The 14472-nt window shown below is 45.6% G+C and overlaps 1 protein-coding gene across 2 annotated transcripts in view; it reads right to left on the bottom strand.

Moving 5' to 3' along the window:
- KIAA1549L (KIAA1549 like) overlaps nucleotides 1–14472 on the bottom strand; it is a 248584-nt gene that overhangs the window by 54517 nt on the left and 179595 nt on the right. For both annotated transcript variants that reach the window (XM_088470490.1, XM_088470491.1), the window contains one exon: nucleotides 97–229. In XM_088470490.1, the coding sequence (XP_088326616.1) occupies nucleotides 97–229 (133 nt within the window). The remainder of the gene's footprint in view (nucleotides 1–96; nucleotides 230–14472) is intronic.

Raw genomic sequence — 14472 nt, 5'->3', positions numbered from 1 at the left:
TGCTCTTCAGCAATGAAGATTGGTGTAATCATTTTTGTATATTGTATTCCAACATCTTTTCCTTATATTCAACAAGTAAAGGCAAACTGAACTCACATCATAACCACTGTTGCGAATTCCACGTCGTGGTCTTTCCCGAGTCACAAGAAGATCCATTTCAGTCTCTCCAGGGCTTGGGCTATTCAGGGACTGTCGACTTCTATAGGGATGGTTCTTTATTGGTGGTTGCCTGAAAAATAAATAGTTTCATTGTTATATAATGGCGCAGGTGCAAGGTGTAGCAACATATGTTACTGGTAAAACACACAATGCCATGGGAAATATACATCAGATATACGGGCACGGGAACAGGTGTGTCTGCAAGACAGGTCTTATCAATAATAATACAAATGGACATTTACTAAAAGCTGTGCACAAGTAAATAACAAAAAGATAACCAGTCAGATATTTTCTTTCAATCTTGTACTGTGTAGCAGATAAAAGACACAAATAATAGCAGTTTATTGATGTGATGCTGGTTTTATACATTTTCTCTACTTTATTAATGCAGTATTTGTGCTTATGGTGTTTTGCTGCTTTCCTTTTTTTTTTTCTAATTATTGTTCTCCTTTATGTTACATATGGATGACAGTGCGGTTCCAGCGCTTACTTTGTAAGGAAAAAGAAGTGAAACTCAGATAAAAAAAAAAAAAGTTAAAATCACAAACTCATGACATGCTCCATACGGGCATTAAATATCATCTGTAAACAAGACTATAGGGCATTTCTATTCTTTTAATGTACCTAAAAAGAGTCACTCTGCTTGAACTCCTTATACTGAATGAGCTACATGCTGGCACTCTGCAAAGCATAAACTGTCTGAAGAAGCCGGCAGCAATACTGTGAAACGCGTAAAAAGTTTATGCAAGACCTGATACATGTTGATGGTCGCCTTTGAGACACAGATGTAATTGAATTAATGACATATCACAAATCCTTAATAAATGACTTGCTTTTTAAGAGGTATTACAGACACTTCAATTGGGGGAACCTGTGCCAAGAAAGGACTTTGCTTACATATGGATTTGGTGGAGGAGTTTCCGGTTTCCTCTTCTCCTTACAAGGCAGCAAACATCAACAATCGACCGGATTTGATTCCCCAAGTGGACACTGATCCGTAACCCTTAGTCAAGCTCGGGACAGCCAGAGAATGGATAAGCATTTACACTCATCTGATAGTCACAAGATTTAAAGTAGATGCAAGCATCTTAGAAGCAAGTAGACGTTTCTTATCTTAAATTAAGAACTGTGGGCCTCATTCAGCAAGGATCACAATTGTAAAGTTGAAGGCAGGCAGCTTTGCAATTACGTCCTTGCTGATATGAAAATGCAGCAGGAGGTGTATGACACCCTTTGGAGCAATTGCAATCCCAGAACTGCAACGGAGGTCGGAGGCTGGGATCACCATCACGGCCATCGGTGGTCGACAGTCGCGATGGTGGATGGCGCTGGGCCACAAGCCAGCTGAGTAAGCCTCAGCTTACTCAGGCTGGCTGGCTTGCAAGCCCAGGACACTGCGTCGATCGTCGCAGATCCTGGGCTTGCCACTCCACCCCCGCACCGCCCCCTTATATGCCTCTCCCTGTCAATCAGGCAGAGGCATTGAAGGGTCTGTGTGCGACTAATCAGGACCCATTCTGCACACTCGCAGAATGGGTCCTGCGCACGCACAGATTCCCGATAATCGGGAATCTGCGATCAGCAGTCAGGTCCTGTAATCCCAGATAAAGATACCAGTGATACACCACATACAGATGTCCGTAGAAGTTTAGATAATACACACTTCATGGGCTCTACTGTCCTTTATATATAATTTCAACACATGCATTATGGCAGAGGATAAACCAGGTCCCTGCCTCTTTATACCAATTAAAACTAGTTCATAAATCTGGATGTTTTTACACCTATTCACATTATGACCTTGCATCAGGAAACGGTGCCTTCTAGAATTCTTTATACTCAATTTATACTCAATCTGTAATTTGCATTTTTAAAATATTTACCAATTCACACATAGGGCTCAACCCAATTAGGTGCAAATGAGAGTTTGTTTCATGAAACTCGCACGCTTCTCAATAATGCGCAGCCCCTGAGAAATGTGCATCAAATGTCCGTTCCTGCTACTCTTTTAGCACAGAAAGGGAACTAGGGCCCTCATTCAGAGCCGTACGCTCTGAGCAGAGCGCACGCTCTGAATGAGGGCCGCCCTCCATAATTATGGAGAGTCCTCCTGGACGCTCGTATAGCTGTGGGTCACCACCCACAGCCTATACGAGCGTGCAGTTTGATGGCCGCGATGGTCTTGACCATCGCCACTGCGAGCCGGAGCCTGCGGTTGAGTTTTTCAACCGCAAGGCCCGGAGTGATTTTGGCTCTATCAGAGCCAAAATCACTCCCACTGACATCACTAGTGATGTCAGTGGGCCGGCTTCTGACGGTAGGCGTTCCCTGGGGAACGCCCCCGTCAGGGAGGCACGCCCCCGACACGCCCACCAAAGGGGGCGTGCTGTCAATCAACATCGACAGCACGCCCCCTTTGATCAGACACAACGAGCGAAGGAAAGTCCTTCGCTCGTCGCGTCTGGCGCATGCGCACGACGGAGCTCCTGCCGTCGTGCGCATGCGCAGTGCACAACATCGACCCACTTGCGAGCGGACAGCCGCTTGCGAGTGGGTCTGAATCAGGCCCTAGGAGAAGAGCATAAAAAGTGGGGAGACAATCCTGGACCCCTAAAAAAATGCCAACTGAAATAGCAAGACCATATACATGGCTGTTAGTGACCATAAGTTCAATAGTGGAGGTTCTTAAAATGTGTCAAATATCTTTTTGCACTTTTTGAAAAATTATAGGAGGCAAGTATTTTTCATCAAATTAAAGCCTTTCTAGCCATTTGGGGTAATGCTTGTACAGTGATTTTTCAGTGTTTTTATACAGGTTTGTAAAAAGTTGGAATAAACACTTTTACCTCTCATCTGCAAGATCAAAATCCCCTCTCCTATCATTACAACATCTCCACATACCTACCCCACGTCATTTACACCTCCACTGTCGAAGCTGGATTATTGACTGAGACAAGATCAGTTTAAAATTGAATCGCAGAGACGCCATCTTGGAAATGAGATTGCAAGACACCATTTTGCGAATGGCCGCCTAAGCGCCATTTTAGATAAACTCACACTTTAGTACATGTGGCAATATTACTTTTAGCATCATGCGAATGCATCTGTGACCATCGCCATAAGTTTCGGCGATTCATTAAAAGCCCATTTCATGACTTTACGTAGTTTGGGTGCTCTGGATAAAGTGTATATTATTATAATTCCCCTAAAGGATATAGGCCCTCATTCAAACCCACTCGCGAGCCGCTGTCCGCTCGCAAGTGGGTCGATGGTCTGCACTGCGCATGTGCACGACGGAGTGAGCTCCGTCGTGCGCATGCGCGAGACGCGACGAGCGAAGGACTTTCCTTCGCTCGTAGTGTCTCATCAAAGGGGGCGTGCTGTCGATGTTGACTGACAGCACGCCCTCTTTGGTGGGCGTGCCGGGGGCGTGCCTGCCAGACGGAGGCGTTCCCAAGGGAACGCCTACCGTCTGAAGCCGGCCCCACTGACATCACTAGTGATGTCAGTGGGAGTGCTTTTGGCTCTGATAGAGCCAAAATCACTCCTGGCCTTGCGGTTGAGAAACTCAACCGCAGGCTTCTGCTCGCAGTTTCGATGGTCGCGATGGTCAAGACCATCGCGACCATCATCCTGCACGCTCGTATATGCTGTGGGTGGTGACCCACAGCTATACGAGCGTCCAGGAGGACGCTCCATAATTATGGAGGTGGGCCCTGATTCAGAGCGAGCGCTCTGGTCAGAGCGTCCGGCTCTGAATCAGGGCCATATTTCAGAAATGGCTGTACAGTATGTCAAAATTGGATTGCATTAGCTAAATAGAGCAAATGGCCACGTGACAACTAGCCTGTGTAGACAAGCTTCATGGACATAACGTCTGCTCTCACTCCAGGTGGCCCTGCTCGAATACAGCAAGAGGGTCGTTTGTAGCACCTTACATTAGCAGGCTTCCTACAATAAAATACCTTCAAAGCCAAGTGTTATCTGAGGTTTGGGTCTTGTAGCTGTGCTAATTTGCATCCGCACAGGCCCTGGGAGAACAAAGACCAGTATTTTGGAGCCTGAAAAGGATGAGGGCTGCTGGGGCATGAGCAGGTCATGGAACTATAAGGCTCAGCATTCCACACTGCTAGGTGTTCACTTAGTTTATGTGAGATTTAAGTGCACCACTTCTCGTACATTCATTAATACGCACAATTGCGCTGTTAACTAATCGCATATTAGCGAATGCATAAGATCCTGTATGAAAACGCTGTTTATTAGCTTCATGCGCACGCATCTACCCCAAGTTGACTAGCGTCTTTACATCACACCCCGCATACTTACACATTACATATTCGCATAAAATGTTTAATAAGCTTTGAAGTATAAGATTTAAGTTTGTTCATTCTGTGAAATAAAGATTATTTGGTAACTAAGGTTTTATACATGATAAGTAAGCCATGACTGGTATTGTACTGATGCGTACTCTTTCAACAGTATTCCGGTACCATCGTTGTGGAGATCGCATTATGCATTCTCAACTTATGGACCGCAGAAACTTCAAGCAACAAAATGTACATTTATATGAACAACTGTTAGGATGTTGCATGAGGCAGGAAACCAGAGACCCCCAGTTGTTAGAGGCTGGGTTGTGTCTATTTGAATCAACCTGTTAAATGCCTTGTAACATATGCCCTCTCCTTTAGGACCAATGGTATTAGCAACAAACTTCTCAATTGTGTTGTTTATTTCTGGGGGGTATAAATATGTGTGCTCTGACCCTGGGTTCTGAGTCTTTGTGCTGAATGCTGATTGACGAGGGGTTTCTTGCTGATGCCTAACATCTGGACCAGAGAGCGCTGCGTATGTATAATTGTACTTGGGTCTGTATAATCTCTTTGCGCTAAGATTATATGAGGATCATAGCGTGTAACTGCTGTACTTTTACTTGAATAATACTTTGTACTTTGGAACCACATGTTCTAGGTCTGGAGTCTTTATTTACTGGATGACTGCGTACGCAAATTAGCGTCATCCTTAGAGGTTTATAGGAAGGATATTAGACGGCATAGGCAGGGGTATATAGAGGTTCAAAGGCAGTATCCTTACCACATACCTGCCCCACATCATTTACACCTCCATAGACCTGTCCCACATCATTTGCACCTCCACATACCTGCCCCACATCAATTGCACCTCCGCATATCTGTCCCACATCATTTACACCTACACATACCTGTCCCACATCATTTACACCTCCACATATCTGTCCCACATCATTTACACCTCCATATACCTGTCCCACATCATTTCAACTCCACATACCTGTCCCACATCATTACACAGCCACATACCTGTCCCACATCATTACACCTCCACATACCTGTCTCACATAATTTACACCTCCACATACCTGCCCCACATCATTTACACCTCCACATATCTGTCCCACATCATTTACATCTCCATATACCTGTCCCACATCATTTACACCTCCACATACCTGTCCCACATCACTTACACCTCCACATACCTGCCCCACATCATTTACACCTCCACATACATGTCCCACATCGTGTACACCTCCATATACCTGTCCCACATAATTTACACCTCCATATACCTGTCTCACATCATTTACACCTCTACATACCTGTCCCACATCATTTACACCTCCACATACCTGCCCCACATCATTTACACCTCTACATACCTGTCCCACATCATTTACACCTCCACATGCCTGTCCCATATCATTTACACCTCCACATATCTGTCCCACATAGTTTACATCTCCACAAACCTGTCCCACATAATTTACATCTCCACATACCTGTCTCACATCGTGTACACCTCCATATACCTGTCCCACATAATTTAGACCTCTACATACCTGTCCCACATCATTTACACTTTCACATAACTGCCCTACATAATTTACACCTCCACATACCTGCCCCACATCATTTACACCTCCACATATCTGCCCCACATAATTTACACCTTCACATACCTGCCCCACATCATTTACAGCTCCACATACCTGCCCCACATCATATAGAGCTCCACATACCTGCCCCACATCATTTACACATCCACATACCTGCCCCACATCATTTACACCTCCACATACCTGTCCTACATAAGTTACACCTCCACTTACCTGTCCTACATAATTTACACCTCTACTTACATGTCCCCACATCAATTGCACCCCATCATACCTGTCCCACATCATTACACCTCATCATACCTATCCCACATCATTTACACCTCCATATACCTGTCCCACATCATTTACACCTCCACATACCTGTCCCACATCATTTACACCTCCACATACCTGTCCCACATTATTGAACCATTTATTGAGTTTTTTAGGGAAATTCATCTTAAAACTAGCATGTCTTTATTGGCCAAATTATGCTATTTACACCCCTCTAAGTGTGTGATTATTCATTGGGAAGGGTGTATTAGAGGTTCTGCACTGTGCCCGACATGTTTACCCTAAAATAAAGATTTTCCAGACATCCCCACCTGTTAAGGGGGGTGTAAACAAAAAAAACTTGAATTTTGCATGAAAGGTCAATGTGAGTCTGAAATTGGATTGCAACTGACATTCGCGGTACGAGTAGGCTGTGAGAACAGCTTGCAGGATCCAACTAGCACCTAATTGGATTGACCCCATAGAACAGCCACACTTAATATTTAGTCATCAGGAAGCAAATCAAATTACCTATCTGGATTTAAACACAATCTCATTTAGCACTGCCTGCATGCTTCCTTATGTGAAACAACTTTCCTGTCTCTCTAATGAAACAGACAGGATAAACGGAGATGACCACCTGCTGAGCTTTCAAGCTAAATGTATTCACACCTTCATCCTTCCTTAGACATAATGCCCACTTAACATTTCATTACCTCTCCCAGAAGGTCAAAAAAACAATGAATCTCACATAGGTAATACAATACAGTAAAAATACACTTCTACTAGTGTGCTCAGTGCCAATACTTCGTTTCAGCATGGCAGTGCCAACTATTGAATCTAAAATGTTATTACAGATTTAAATACTTTCCACAAACATTAGCTGTAGTTCAAACTAGGGTCCTGATTCAGAGGTGCTCGCTATTTGCGAGCGCTCGCTCTGAATCAGGGCGGATTTAAAAAAGAAAAAGTTGCATCAGTGGCGTAACTACTGCCCCCGCAGCCCCCGCGGTGGCTTGGAGGCGCCGTGTAGCTTGGAGGCGCCGTGTAGCTTGGAGGCGCCGGGGGCAGTGGTTATACCACTGCAACTGTGAGCGCTGGCCTCTGAAGTGTTCGGAGGCTAGGAAGCCACCGATCACTTCAAAGGCCAGCGTTCCCAGTAATGCATTGCGCGGGTGACGTCATGACGTCACCCGCGCAGTGAGGAACCTGAGCGGCCGCGTCTGCAGCGCGGGAGTTGGGAGAGACAGCCGGATGACAGCTGCAGCCTGCACGGAGTCAGGTAAGTAGAGGGGGAACATCTACAGGGCGCACTAATTGAAGGGGCACAACTACAGGAGGCAGTGGGCACTACTTGACGGGGCACAACTTCAGGGGGCAGTGGGCACTACTTGAAGGGGCACAACTACCGAGGCACTTCTTGAAGGGGCACTATTCTAAGGGGTATAACTACAAGGAGCAATACTTTAAGGGACACAGCTACAGGGGGCACTCCTTGAGGGGCACAACTACAGGGACACTACTTGAAGGAGCACAGCTACAGGGGCACTACTTGAAGGGGAACAATTACAGAGGCACTACTTGAAGGGGCACAATTACAGGGGGCACTACTTGAAGCAGCAGAATTACAAGGGGCACTACTTAGAGGGGCACAACTACAGGGGCAATACTTTAAGGGGCACAACTACAGCGGCACAGCTACAGGGGGCACTGCCTATGGGCACAACTACAGGGGGCCCTGGATAATGGGTACTACTACAGGGGGTATTGCATAAGGGGCACTATTACAGGGGGCATTGCATATGGGGCACAACTACAGGGGGCACTATATAAGGGGCACTAATTTAATAGGTTATAAACTATGTTCCCAATAATCTGGTTCTTCATGGACATAAAAGCTGTGCAAGCTGTCTTGAGCTGAGGTGACAGTCTGGCAGGAGCGGAGAGTAGGGTTGATGAAGCAGATCTGTCAGGGTGGGATGTAATGGGCATTATTGTGTGGCATAAAGTGTAATGGGCATTACTGTGTTCACAATGTGCTATTAGGGTCATTACTGTGTGGCATTATGTGTTATAAGGGGAATAATGTATAAGGGGCATTACTGTGTGGCATAATGTGTTATGTGGCATAATGTGAAATAGAGGCATTACGGCATGGCATAATTTGTTATAAGGGCATCACTGAGTGGCATGTGTACAGTGCATTGCTGTGTGGCATAATGTGTTGCAAGGGGTATTATGGTGTGACATAATGTGTTATTGGGGCATTCCAGTGGGCATAATGTGTTATAAGTGGTATTACTTAGTGTGTCATAATGTGTAAGGCACATAACTGTATCATGAACATGAAACTGCATACCTTACACGTCGTCTTTGGGTGTGTTTGCTTTTTGGGCGGGGGGCGCCTTGAACTTTTTTGGCATGGGGGAGCAAAATTTATAGTTACGCCACTGAGTTGCATCTCCGTATGGGTAGATCACACATAGGATTAGGTTTTGTGAGGGCACGTCAAGGGTATGTACTGTAGATGTAATTACGGGCCATGCAAAGTTGTGTGCACATAGAGATCAGCCTGTATTCGGATACATCTTTTGCACCAAGTATAGGGCTGGTGCAATTGTGATGGTAATGTAACTAAGCATATGTCTATCTGTAACGTATATATACAGCTAGGGCACAACTTAACACTGAGGGGTATATGTACTAAAGTGCCGGTTTTTAGAAGTGGAGATGTCGCCCATAGCAACCACTCAGATTCTACATAATATTTATCTAGCACCTCTAAAAGATAATAGCTAGAATCTAATTGGTTGCTATGGGCAACATCTCCACTTCTAAAAACCGGCACTTTAGTAAATATACCCCTTAGAGTAGCACACCGAGGGAATGATTCAGATGCGCACGCTAAAGCAGCCGGGATTGCGTCTTTTGCCACAGCATGACTGCGTCTTTATGCCAATGCTTGAGCCGATGGGATTGGTACAGAGACGCCCTCATGATGCAGCTCTAATCCGTGCTTTGTGTATAAAGACGCTTCATCGGCCGCACATCATTTGCACCAGCCCTTTGGAGGGACCGTATGCCTGTCTGGACATGGCTGCCGAAATCAGTGCAACTGCGGCAAAAGCCGCAGCCGCTGACCGCAACATGACCACGCCTGGCTAGCCACCTCCCTGTTACTTCCTAGGAACACCCACTGAAGTTGCCGCTCTCTGGGTCCAAGTTTGTTCTGCGACCTTTGGAGGTGACCATCGGGACACATGCACCGACTTAAAATATCAGTCGCATGCGTCTGACATCGACACTGCGTGCACCTCAGGCCCCAAGGAGGTTATACAATATACTAATATTAGCAATGACTTTTTTTCTGTCTTGTGTCGGCTGCTAGTTCTTTGACTTGCTTTAGATTGATAGCAATGTTTATAGTAACTTGCGACATTCAGTAGAAATTGAGCAGACGTCAGTGCATGAGTCTGTGTGTAGTCATGGAGCAGAGGGAGTGCTAGAGCCACGGAGAACCTGTGGGGTCTAGTTACTAAGCAGTGTTAGGAGACAGAGTGAAAAGTGATAAGGTGCCAGCCAATCAGCTCCTAACTGCCATTTCACAGGCTGTGTTTGAAAAATGACAGTTGGGAACTGATTGGCTGGCACCTTATCACTTTTCACTCTGACTCCTAATACTGCTTAGTAACTAGACCCCTGAGTCAGATGTGGCTAATACATTAGCAGCTGCAGTTTTGTACTATGTACTATGCTAATGCTGTAACCGCCTGGAAAAGTATTGAGATGCCAACCGGGGACCTCGCAGGTCCGAGCAACGGCGTAGAAACGCGCAGCGGTGATCGCGGATCCTTCCATAATCGCCCATCTGAGTAACCCTATGCTCGCGAAGAATGGCCATGGGACTGGATATGCTGGCGCCATATATCCAGGATACGGGATCACAGATGTAGGCAAAAACACCCCCCTGAAAAATGTTACGACACGCCTACGTTATTGCCGCCCACAAAATGGCCGTCTGTCAATCACCTGCAAAAAAATCCACGCTCCAGCTATAGTCACATCTGATCGCCACTGGCACAAATTGCGGCTAAGAGTCATCCGCAGTCCACCGATAATCGCTCAACTGTGTGAGCACATTGGAATAGCGACCACATCTTAGGGCCAGGATCCTTTCAAAATTCTGTCATACCCATTTCCATTTCTCACTTGATAATCAGCATAAATGACAGTATGTCAGGTCCCACCTCGGGCAGTGCCACAGATATTCTCATATCCAAATAAAGCCTAGCAGTGACTGCATACAGTATGTCACTATCAAAACACATGTTACAAAACCCTGTTCTTGTACACTTGACCTTGCTGCATTTCTTATGCCATATGTAAATCTGGAGCATATACTATTGCTGCGAGCCAGTACAGCCGTCCACTTTACGTGTTAGGTAACTTTGTCCTTCTGTCATCAGGCTCTGAAATACATTTTACTTATTCAGAGTGTTTCTAGACAGCTTCATAATAGACATCATTGTTCTACTGCAATGTTAATTCATATTGACAGGTTAATTAGCTGTATTTCACTCTACATTGGCAGTTATAGAGCTGCCTGCATTATGTCAAACATCAAGAAACCTGGCTGACAGCTACTAGTGTGTTTTTGGTAGAGCAGATATTGGAGCACAATAGAAAAGTAATTTAATGTATTTCTTGTTTTCACCTAAAGGTAACCAGCATAGAAGCATGCATGCATCCTATCTACACTAATAAACTGTATTTCCCAATTCTGAGTGTGCAAATCTAAGGGGAATATTACTAATGAGTGAAATGCCTGGCTTCTTCCTATACATCAAGGTGGTGGTAGCACTGCTTATGCCTAAATTAATCCCCACAGGCGGTAAGGTTCACTTTGCATGAGGGCATATATTTAACCAGCATTGCGGTGGTTTATGTATTCCGATCTGGGTTTTCATTTCCACTGCACATGCGTGAACTGGCTATCCGGGTAACGTAAGCTCATAGCCAGTGAGACTGGCACGGAAAAGAACAGATGAAGGGAATTTAGGTGGAGAGTGAGCAGGGTCAGTGCTGAAAATGCTGCCACAGGCTGTACAGAGATTCCGGAGTATTATGCTTCTTCTTAACACTATGTAACAACTATATGCATCACTATACATTAAATGGATTTGTTATAGTGTTACTGTTTCACTTATCGACAACATCCCTAGCATTTACATTATACATACTGTACATATATACAATACGTACGTACGTTATACATACATACATACATACATACATACATATAAACAAGAAAAATGCACCATCCTTTCACTGCATCATTCACTGCACTTTTTAAAAATGAATTGCAGGAAAAAGCAGTGTTATTCCAACCTCCTGCATTAAATTCCCCCTAAGGGGCATATTCACTAAAGGTCGATTTTGATCGATTTAAAAACAAATGAAATCAATCAACATAATGTTGTGTTTCTGGGGCTCTGTCACACATTTACTAATGTACTTAAAAAACTAAATAAAAAATTGCCTGTTTGTAAAGTGCTTTAGCTCCAGAAACACAACACTGAAGTTGATAGACTTTAAATCGATTAAACTTGACCTTTAGTAAATATACCCCTAATAGCCATACTGTACTGGGAAGGAAAGCATCCTCTGTCTTTAGTAACTGACAAAGGTAAGCTTACAATCTAATATCCTGCAGAAATGCAATCACATACATACCAAAGAGTCTGGCTGTTGGTGGATTGCCCCATTTTTATGCTTCAGGGCTAATTAATAAGGGGGTACTGCAGCAGGCATCGGAGATAACTGCTATGTGCCCCCCCTCTACGATCGCAAATGCAGTCTCCATGGCTAACTATGAGGACTACCCCAGAAGTGCCCCATTTACCAATTAGAAACATTAGCCCATTGTAGCTTTATTTTTGCATTTGTCCGGCAATTACCGCAAGTAGCTCAACCGATCCTAACCTGGAAGTAAAGTGATTGTGCAGACGATCACTGTACTATTAAGCATATGCCATCAAGGGTTTTCTGGAGTCCAGGTCCCAAATCTTTCCAGTTTTCCTGGAAATTGTTTTGCTATACTATTGTATCAAGTGTGATTATGTTAATTTGATGACTCAACAAAGATTAGATTGCTAGCTATGTTTATTAAATTAAACTACATTTTATATCTAACCAGTTTCCGTTTAATCATTTTCATTAATACTATAGTGCACCTACAGTATAGCGCTATCTCTCTCTCTTTTATGTGTTTTTGCCATTAGAGAGCCTTCCTCTCTATTAAGTTATCTGCTGCAGGTTCTCTATATATAATTTTACACCAACACAAGCTTCTATGCTTACTTCACTAACTGATGCTTACTTTACTAACTGTTATAGGTAACTGTTACAGTTTTATAGAGTCATTGAGCGCCTGTTTTTCTTTCTCTGGTTTCTGCAGCAATTCATTTGCAGGTATCTATGTGAAATCTCAGAAATAGGCCCCCAAGGACCAATTTAATCTGTAGCTGACCTACAGTATAAGCTGACTTGTCTGCTCTCCTGGAATGTGCGAGACACTCACAAAGGGCCTGATTCAGACAAAGGGCCTGATTCAGACATGGATACTATGCTGCGCTCGCTCGCATTGAGCGATTTTTCGCATAGTGCGCATGCGTATGAGTCACAATTCGCGTGTGCAAACCAGTCATTGCGATGGGAAAGTGCTCGCCCGTAGCCCGCAGTCGGGCCGCTACTTTGAGTGACAGATAGTGCCGTTTGTGGGTGGTAACAGGGGAAGGTGCTTGAAAACGGGGGTGCGGATGTGTGAACGCAGGCGTGCCCGACCGTCAGAACTGCGTCTAATGGGTGTGCATAATTAGCAAACTAGCGTCATTACACACGTGACTGGGTTGTATTTTGGCCAGAACTGCTCGCAATGTTGTGGTGGGAAAAGACTACCACAAGCGCTGCGAGCAGCTCCGATGGCTCTCGATGTTACCGATTAATCCTACAACTGCCGGAGATGATGTGTTGCGAGTGGCAAAGGGGCGTCTTTATACAGGTGCGAGCGCATAGTGCGGCCGCTTGCTATTATTTAGTGGGCGGCTTTACGCGACGCAGTGCGAGCACATGATTTAAATAGCCGGCCCCTTTAGCCAGCGAGCGGCCGCAAATAGCGTCCGGGTCTGAATCAGGCCCAAAGTTCAATGAGTCCTCCTGGAGAGGAGACCATCCTCCCAGATCCCGTCCACATCCCCATTGAAGTGAAGACGTGATACAAGGCACATTGCATCATTATAGTCCTGCCCCCCACTGTATGATGATACAATCATGGCATATTGCAACAGGAGGCAGTTCCATGATTATGAATTGTATAACCAGACCCCCCACACCTGCCTCCCAGACCTTCCCTTCCAGTATCTCCCAGAGGGCAGCAGCAGCAAAATGAAGCTCAGTACAACTACAAATATGTCTTTGGAGTGTAGGAGGGACCTGTAGTCCCTAACTAAACAAGAACACATTCAAGCCGCTCACAAATAACACCTTGGGAAAGAGCACAATGGGCCTGATTCAGACCCACTCGCGAGCGGCTGTCCGCTCGCAAGTGGGTCGATGTTATGGACTGAGCATGCGCACGACGGAGGGAGCTCCGTCGTGCGCATGCGCCAGACGCGACGAGCGAAGGAAAGTCCTTCGCTCGTTGTGTCCGATCAAAGGGGGCGTGCTGTCAATGTTGATTGACAGCACGCCCCCTTTGGTGGGCGTGCCGGGGGCGTGCCTCCCTGACGGGGGCGTGCCCACGGGAACGCCTCCCGTCAAAAGCCGGCCCACTGACATCACTAGTGATGTCAGTGGGAGTGATTTTGGCTCTGATAGAGCCAAAATCACTCCGGAGCTTGCGGTTGAAAACCTCAACCGCAGGCTCCGGCACGCAATTTCGATGGTCGCGATGGTCACGACCATCGCGGCCATCACAATGCACGCTCGTATAGCCTGTGGGTGGTGACCAACAGCTATACGAGCGTCCAGGAGGACGCTCCATTTTCATGGAGCCCGGCCCTCATTCAGAGCGTGCGCTCTGCTCAGAGCGTACGGCTCTGAATGAGGGCCTATGTCTCGGGGAGATA

This window comes from Taudactylus pleione, unplaced genomic scaffold, assembly GCF_031769625.1.
Source record: "Taudactylus pleione unplaced genomic scaffold, aTauple2 ptg000100l, whole genome shotgun sequence".
Taxonomy (NCBI): domain Eukaryota; kingdom Metazoa; phylum Chordata; class Amphibia; order Anura; family Myobatrachidae; genus Taudactylus; species Taudactylus pleione.
This window is presented reverse-complemented; position numbering and strand designations above follow the sequence as displayed.